The 8545-nt window shown below is 38.9% G+C and overlaps 1 protein-coding gene across 2 annotated transcripts; it reads left to right on the top strand.

Annotated features, from left to right (window-relative positions):
- The first annotated feature begins 779 nt into the window (after positions 1 to 779).
- LOC144637823 (uncharacterized) lies at positions 780 to 8272 on the top strand. 2 transcript variants are annotated; one of them, XM_078496903.1, is made up of 2 exons: positions 780 to 892; positions 6732 to 8272. In XM_078496903.1, the coding sequence occupies exon 2, from the start codon at positions 6754 to 6756 to the stop codon at positions 7651 to 7653; it is 900 nt and encodes a 299-aa protein (XP_078353029.1). In that variant the 5' UTR covers positions 780 to 892; positions 6732 to 6753; the 3' UTR covers positions 7654 to 8272. The 2 variants fall into 2 exon arrangements, with proteins under 2 accessions (XP_078353029.1, XP_078353028.1); XM_078496902.1 differs by lacking the exon at positions 780 to 892 and adding an exon at positions 2823 to 3114.
- The last annotated feature ends 273 nt before the right edge of the window (positions 8273 to 8545 follow it).

Below are 8545 nucleotides of genomic sequence, written 5' to 3'. Positions count from 1 at the left end.
TTTACTCAAATTTTTGATTTATTTTTACCGGCGTGACAGTGAAAACCACCTTAGGTACTCAAATTTTATCAAAAAATACTTGACTGAGCTTTCTATTTTCAACTCTACTTGGTGTTTGGAAATTAAATGGAACACTGTTTCTCATGTTTGACAGCGTATATTGTTCTTCTAAACGTTTAATAATCCACTAAAAAAGGGTTTATCTAAGCATTATATGCCAGTTTCCCAAGCGTTATAGCAACTTATAGGCATGCAATGTGTGCAAAGGGCTATAATAGCTGTAGCTCTTTGCACGAATTGCAGGCCTATGGAATTCATGCATTAAGTGTGGCCATTGTAGCTGTAGCGTGTAGCCCACTGAATGTATTGTGGGTCGATCTATGGTACAAGGTAACAATGTTTGTAAAGCTATGCATTCATTTGTAACAAACAGATGCAGATCAACCTCTGCAACCAGGTAAATAAAATGCAATTACCGCTCAAACTAATCGTAACCAGATCTTTGTCCGGGCACAACACCTTTATGGAGAGAAAAATCATTTAAACATAGTTCTAATTTTATAAAATTTAGTTTAATACATGTATGTTAACTTGTGAGCTTTCAGTAAAGGTGCTTTTTGAGAATTTGCATATTTAGTGGCATAAAGTGAAAATGTGTAGTGTAGCTCACAGAAATATATTTACATACATGTATGACATGTATGCTACGCGCATAAAAGTATATAAACTCGAACCAGTGCAAGAAAAAGCAAGTCCATATTAGTGACGGTACTAAGCTTACGAAATCTTTAAAAGTCTTCGGATTGGTCGTCTTCGAAATGCTGGCAGTCCCAGGATAAAAATCTCACGCCTTTGAAAAAAATTGGCAGGTGAATTTACAAGCTGTGTTCAGGTGAAGTTCCTTTAACTAAGTGGAGTGTTTTTAGCGAATTAGCTTAGGTAAAGCCTAGAGCATACACAGTTATACGTTTTTCAAAGTGCCGCCTAAAGCATACAAGTAACAAGGTAATAAAAGTCGAGATGACTACAGTGAAACCCGATATTAGGAACTGCGTTATGGACTAAAGCCAAATTTAAACATACGAAAATGGGCACTGAACTGAGTTAAACATAAAAATAACCACTCTAAACAGTGAAGGAACATTTCAATAACACAGCAAATACAAATGAAGGTACGGATAGACAGAAATCGAAGAAGATCTCATCAAAACATATTGCGATATGGGTTTCGAAAAACTGTCAGGCTAAACAGTTTCCATACTTAATCTCGTTTGTTGGTAACTTTTAATAACGCTCAGAAGTCCCAGAGGACATATTTCTTTGTAATGAAGTTATTGTTTTGTCATTTAGATCCATAGAAGTGACTTTTTTTGCTAACAGTTCATCATGGTTTTCTGGTTTCATAGGGAGTATTTGGCAAACCCTTAAAAAATATACTAAATTTGGCCGTGACACATCCCCTTTAATCAGCTGGATGAAGTAGTGTTTTTAGCGAACTCACTATATAACACTGGATAAGGCCCAGACTATTTAGATACATAGTTTATATAGGTTTGTTTTTATTTACATTTACATTTATTTATTTTTATTTAAAAAATAATAATGAGTCGATGAGTTGTTCCACTCGGGTGACCGTTCCAAGCTTAGGCGCAGCTGACACAAATAGGCCGTCTCCAAGGTTGGGTAACGTTTTTCTACCTGAGATGTCCAGTATCTTTCACTGGTTATCAACAAATGATCGGCTCTTAGCTTGAGAAACACACCCAGCCCAAATGTGTACAGTAAACTTCCTCTAAGGCGCACCGCCCTCGCGATCAACTCAAGCTGTCCGCCTTGGAGAGGTGTCCGTCTTAACGAGAGTTCATTGGGGACAAACAAGTGAAATTCGGCTAGGACCAGCCAGCCATGTCCACCCTTCAGGTGAACATTTTTTTTTGGGTGGGGGGGGGGGGGGGGGGGAGATTTGCAAGTTGTACGTAGCATTTGCGCAGGATTTTGATTGTATCTCGCTTTCTTGCTCCAAATCCTTGGAACATGTATTGTTGGCACTTTTGCGAGGTCGGACAGAATAAGGACCAAAAAGAAGACCACAATTTGAGTACATATATCGTGAGATATTTGTACCAATTGTCGTTTCGCGCGCTTTTTGTTCTCTACTTATGACTACTGGGAGAAGCTCTGACGATAAATGAAATGGAAGATTCGAGAATAGTCACGTAATACGTGTAGTGTCGTGCCCAGGACCTTTGTTTTTCTTTGGGGAAACAGAGGAGTGACATATACTCCACGTTTATTTGCAATTCAAAACATCCGGTTCTTTCACTTCCGTTTCATCTGCTTCTCGTAAATTATGTACTACGGAAGTGATGAGAAAAGCTAACCTCTGAACTCACTTCCTTTCAGAATTCTGAAAACTAACAATGAAGTTTCAAACGGATCAGTTCTTTAACAAGAGCTACAGTGAAAACAGAAAATGAAATTTTGATAGCGCCACTGTGATTTCTTTGTGTTTGTTATACGTTGTGTTAATAAGTGCCCCTACTTCACACAACACAGACTGTTTGAATTTGTCGCGAAACGTGCCAAGTAAAAGAAACAGTTGAAGTTTTGTTAAGTTTTGCGAGTTGAGGAAGTTCCGATCCGATTGCTATGTAGAGCAGAGAGAATCCAGACAATAGCAAGAGGAGAACAGAGTTTTTAAATATTACTGCAAGTTACGTTACATACTCCACCCTATGGTAAGGGTCACTGATTTTAGCACTTGTTTTGTATTCTAAGTGCAAAATTCATAAGCCGTCATTTTACTGTAAGGTTTTGGAAAAGGCCACTTTATAATCCGCAGTACTGTAAACGCAATCGCACGCCACAGTTCAGCGAGTCACTTGAAAGGACAGGTTTCAGCTGCAATTTAATGATTTCATTACCCCCAGAACCTGACGGACTGGCTCGCATCATTTAATAATCATAACAAAACATCGAAAGTAAGATCGACGCTTTTGTTTTCACTATGACCTCGTGGTAACATCTGCTATGTTATTGTTGCGACTAGCGAAGGACTGCCTGAATCTGCAAACTGAAGCTTAGATCTCTTCGCTTCTCTTTGAAAATTTCAAGGTAAGGTTTAGTTCTCCATGTTTTAAAAGTCATTTGTTGTGTATTTTAAAGGTGTATAGAATATTTTGCGAACAGATTTGGGAAACATTGTGTCACGGAGATTAACTCAGTCGTAAAATCAACCGCGAAAATCGGCGCGGCTTACGAGGAGAAATCTGGGTGTAAAAATCTCATTCACCGCAAGAACATCTTTAATCATCTTAGCACTGCTAAAAACAGGCGTGACGCACGGGCAAAAGTCAGTTTTCGTGACCAATTTAATGCCGTTGAATGAGTTCTTGCCGCAAATAAAGATGGACACGCCATTGTGATCATAAACATTAAATGTACAACATCTGTTAACATCGTTCTTATATTTTCCCTCTCTTGTTGCTGTTGAATGATACAATTTTCTAGTCCATTCGTTAAACTTAATACAAGCGAGAGACGAATTAACGCAAAGCAAGATTTCGCATGGAGTTTTGCTGTTTCTTTTGTTCTTTATGATCACGCTGTTTTAGATGTATTGAAAACAGCAAGAAACTGCTGTTCATTCAGCTTACTCAACAATTAAGACAGAGACTTTGTAAAGCTTTAAAAAGCGCAAGCATAGAGGCGAGTTTTTAATCTCAAAATTATAAAATGGGTTATTGTGTTTCTCAGTTGACTAACATATCTGCCCTGAAAACAAAACTGGAATCTTCATTATATTTGATATATTTCATGCGCTGAAAGATAACAAGGCCGATGAAAACAAATCCATTGTTTTTATTTATCAGCAAGTAATTATAAGGTCAGATTAATCTACGAGTTTTTTTCGTAAAAAACTTTTTATTCCTGAATTTTCAAAACGCAGGCAATCTTTCAAAAAAAATATCGATAATTTCAAATGAACAGGTGTCGATTTTATTTATGCATGCGCTGTTTAGTGACAGGAGAAGCCTTTGCAGATCTCTGTGTTATCAGTGAGATATGTATACGATAACACTTGTTCAATATAGTATATGGAATATCCGGTTTTGCGCGGAGCACTTTATGCCAAAAAACGTGTTGCAGGCTTTGATACGGTAACAGCGTGGCCGGTAGTTCCCAGGTCCTTCTCTTATTGCCAACGAGACAGCCGAGCCAAGAGGCGAGGCTGTCGAGGCGGCAGAATCATAGAGCCGTGTGCGAATGAGTGTATAGGCAGAGAAAATCTTAAGTTCTGCGTAAGGGACTCTTTTTTGACCATATTTGGGTGTAAGTAAACCCCATATTTGGGTTTTATTGTTCTTCCCAACTTCCCAACTGGTTCCCAGTCTCTCACTCCTTGCTTGAGAGCAAATGACCAAAATGGCGTCCACGCGGCTCGCTGTTAAAATTTTCAATGTGGTCATTCATCCCTTTACCGATAAATACACCTTTAGGGAATTATAAATCGAAAGAGAATACCCTACAGAATATTCGACCGCCGAAAAACAAACATCAAGGTCTTTAAAGCGATGAAATAATCTTTCGACTTTGGAGTCCTTTGATTTACGATCGAAGAGAGACATGAAAATCAAAAGCGGACTGTTGACTTCAAATAGAGTTTTCTTGACTTATGAGAATGCTGAAGTCGGGTAAATGCTTCCTTTTAGTGTTGATTGTGTTTATAGTAATTGTTTAACCCATGATTTATTCCAAATAAAATACCGTTTATATTTTATTTGGCACGCATTTTCGCTCCGCGTGGGAATAGCATTAATACAAAGCGACGCTCACTAAAATTACTGCATGTCATACACACAAGAAAGTCAAAAGTTTTTTGCTTCTAACGGCAAATGTAATGTTAACTTAAATAAAAATTTTATCTCCAAATAATCCTTGACCGTTCAAGTTTTGTTTTCTGTTTAAATTTTTCAAGTTTTGCGTAACTGAGCATGACACTTCGCATGCGCGACTGAAATCTGACCCGTGCATTACTGTCTCTGATTACTGAAAATTATTTTTAAAAAAGCATCTTAGCAGTTTTGATTTTGGGATTTGATTTATAAGAAGTTCTTGAAATGCAACTATCCCTTTTGTGAACGGAAACATTTTAACCATGGCGTGTTGTATTTACAAAACAGTGATTAAACCTCATTTATTGCCCGTCTTGTGACATTTTAACGTTGAAAAGAATTTAAAGATTTGTCAAGAGTTATCAATCTGTCAATCCCGTAGCCTGCGTAGCAAACATCTGTGTACGTTTTTTAGTGTGTTTAAAAAAATTGCGCGATCGCGAAAATACGCGCGCTGGAAACTACGGCGCCTGCTACGCAGGCTATCAATCCTGTGTCATTTATGAACACCAGTAGCACTTTTTTAGCATATTACTTAAAATACAATTTACCATATTTTGGTCATTTCAAATATAGTTCTATCAAAAACCATTCAATATCTGTTCTTATGAACAAACATGAGTATTTCGCTCGTTGGCACTTACCGATAGGTACAACTAGTGTATTTCCCGGAGTGGGGGTGAAAGGAACTTATCAGTGTAATTCATTAGTCTGTATTTTATGGACGATGAAGCCAGATTTTTTCTGGTTTCTTTCTTTGATATTTCTTTAATCGCAATTCACTACGAGGATCATTTCTTCACTTTACATCTCACCCGCAGTTCACATATATGAATTATTTCATATACTTTACGTCAACTGTAACATGATTTTAATAGTAAAAGAGCCCCCCTCATGGGGGGGGGGGGGGGAGGCTCCGAGGTGAAAAAGAGCTGGAATGCTTGTTATCTGTAAATTTCGGATTTTGATGCCACTTCGTGTGATCTTAATAGCCATCATGATATTCTTGGTTTTCACGTGACGTCATCAAAATTCTAAAATCCAGAATCGCAAGACCCCTGAGTTTTTATTCTTCACTGGCTATTAGACGTCCTTAATATATATTGTTTTGAAGGTTTTAGCTCGATAGCAATCGCCGTCTTTAAGGTAGAGCATTTTTTTGAATTTCGGAGTTTCTCGCCACACGAGATCCAAGATGGCCGCCAGAAGGCTGTCACGTTCTCTTTAAAAAATGCCTTATTTTGCGATCTTTAACAATCTGAACAGTTGAGGTGTTGCTAGAAGTGTTTATGCGAATGTTTACTTGTTTACGAGGGTGATCGGACCGCTTTTTGTAGCAAAATTTAATGCCAGTTGTTTTCATTGATTTCCGGCGGCGATGTTGGAGCCCAACCACTTGGACTCCATCATGGAGTTTCCATACTGTGCTCTCTAAATTTGCGTGAAACATTTGGACGGATAACTCGAGTACGGAACAAAATACGGACCTGAGAATTGGACAAAAAGTTTATTTAGTAGTTTTCTACAACCTGTAATATTCTTGATCTTTTTGACACAATAGTTTTGGATTTATTTTTTCGCGGCATGACAGTGGCGTGACAGTGAAAACCACCTATTTTTAGGGTTGTACGCGAAGAAATACAAAACTATCGCATGTCAGTTGGTTGTTTAGATCGATCAACCATTAAATCTTTATAAGAGAGCTTTAGTCACACCCAGATTGGTGTCTTTTAGGGGTTTAACATAAATCGCCGACAACCATCCCCTCCCCTTTAACAAATTATAGCTTTGTTTTGTCAAAATTAAAAATCTCCTTTTTCTTTGAACATCCCACAGCTCAAAAGAAAAGGAGCGACTGATGGGCGACAACAACGTTGTAAAGCTTGAATGGGAGTTTGAAGGCTGGAAGGACAAAACAAGGGCCTTGAAGGAGGAATTAAAGAGACAAAGCGAGGCGAATGAGCTGTTCTTTGTCAAAAATGCCAAAGAAATCAACTTGGCGGAAATTCAGGAGAGCGCCAGTAATAAATACACCTTTGGCATTATGGGAATGACTGGTGCTGCTGTGGTCAATCTCCTGCGCCGCATTACCATGGAATATCGTGAAACGGACAGTGGTCCTTACTTTCTGAAGTTTGCCGCTGACAAAAAATTCAAGGTCGAGCTTATGCCCACCGCGCTGCATCCGGGACATGGGCTTATAAAAGTCGTTGGGAGACTGAAGTACTACACTTATCCAGAAATGTGCTCTTTGCTGGCCAGAAGTGGCGTGACAAGTAAAGGTCTTGGTGACATGACCTACAAACTGAACACTAAAGGAATGAAGTCAGCATTGTTCAACGCGGTGAGTCCCATGAACGAACTGCACTTCATGTTACTGTTTGAGATTGCGCGGAGACTGGTGCGGGATTCAGACGGGAAGTCCATGTCAACGGATCCCGCGCTCGATCTACTTCCGGTTGGCGTCATCATAGGGCGCATCATTGAGCTTTTGCGTGTAGAAAAAGACGCCGTGCTGAGTTATGAAAAAGTATTCGGCGATCAGCAACCGCTTAATTGGTTCACAGAGCCCAACACTATTCTAAAGCGACAGAAAATGACAGCTATCAATAAAATGTACTTCGAAAAGTTTGTCAAGGGGCAACAAGATGAGGTCCCATTCATTCGCAGATTTCTGGAGGAAAACAAGAATGGTTATATTATAAAGACTTTAAAAGGTTATCTTGATGATTTAAAGGAAGTATTCGGTGAAATGTGATGTAATATGGATAAAATAAGTTAGGTTCTTCCTCCAGAATACAACGTAAAGGTTCTCTCAAAACAACTGTGTACTGCGGCCGAGGAAGCGTGTTACAAACACCAACAATACATTATGTTTAAAATACACTGATACTCATAAACAAAGTTTAAAAAATATTGAGCAATCTGTATTTTCCTTCTTATTTCGACTCTATTTAAACTTTCGTGGCATCAACAATGGCCGCTAGCCAGATCACTGGCGCGCGATGCACACTGGTAGAGAGAAACTATATATTGGCTAGAAATTGTTATTTCAACTGTATTAACGATAGAAGCGAATGATTAAGGACAGAAGGACGTCTCTAGTGAAAAGAAGTAAATGAAGACAAGGGAATGCTTCCCTACCAAACCTGCACAAATTACAATGCCACAGTTCTCACGCCTTTAAATATCGTAGATGGGTAGTCAGTAGTTGACATGTTCACATTAAATGGTTTGTTACTCGTTTGACACTAACTCTTTAAATATTGTTTACTAGACGTTTCGGCTAGTACTTAAGCCTTCATCAGTTGTAAAAGCGTTAGTTGTAACACGCTATTAAATAGAAACGTAGAGCGTGGCTTGCGCGTGTGACCATAACATTATCTGATCCTTAATATGTTACGCTCGTGCGCTCTCCAAATGCTTCCTTTCTTTCTCCAACAATCTAGTTTTCGCGAGAACACAACTGACGGAGTCATCAGCGGAATTGGAACTCTGCTTAAGCTTGCTTACGACTCCGTTGGTTTGATTTCCACAGATCGTACTACTCTGCGCTCTGACTCCGACTCTGTTGCTAGTAAAAACTAGCCTTAAAGGTCGCTCCGCTCCGACAAGGCGCTTGAAACGCAGCGAATTTAATTTGGAATAGT

The sequence above is a fragment of the Oculina patagonica genome, chromosome 14 (assembly GCF_052425735.1).
Source record: "Oculina patagonica isolate OP01 chromosome 14, crgOcupat, whole genome shotgun sequence".
Classification (NCBI taxonomy): domain Eukaryota; kingdom Metazoa; phylum Cnidaria; class Anthozoa; order Scleractinia; family Oculinidae; genus Oculina; species Oculina patagonica.
The sequence above is the reverse complement of the archived record's forward strand: the minus strand, read 5'-3'. Positions and strand labels throughout refer to the sequence as shown.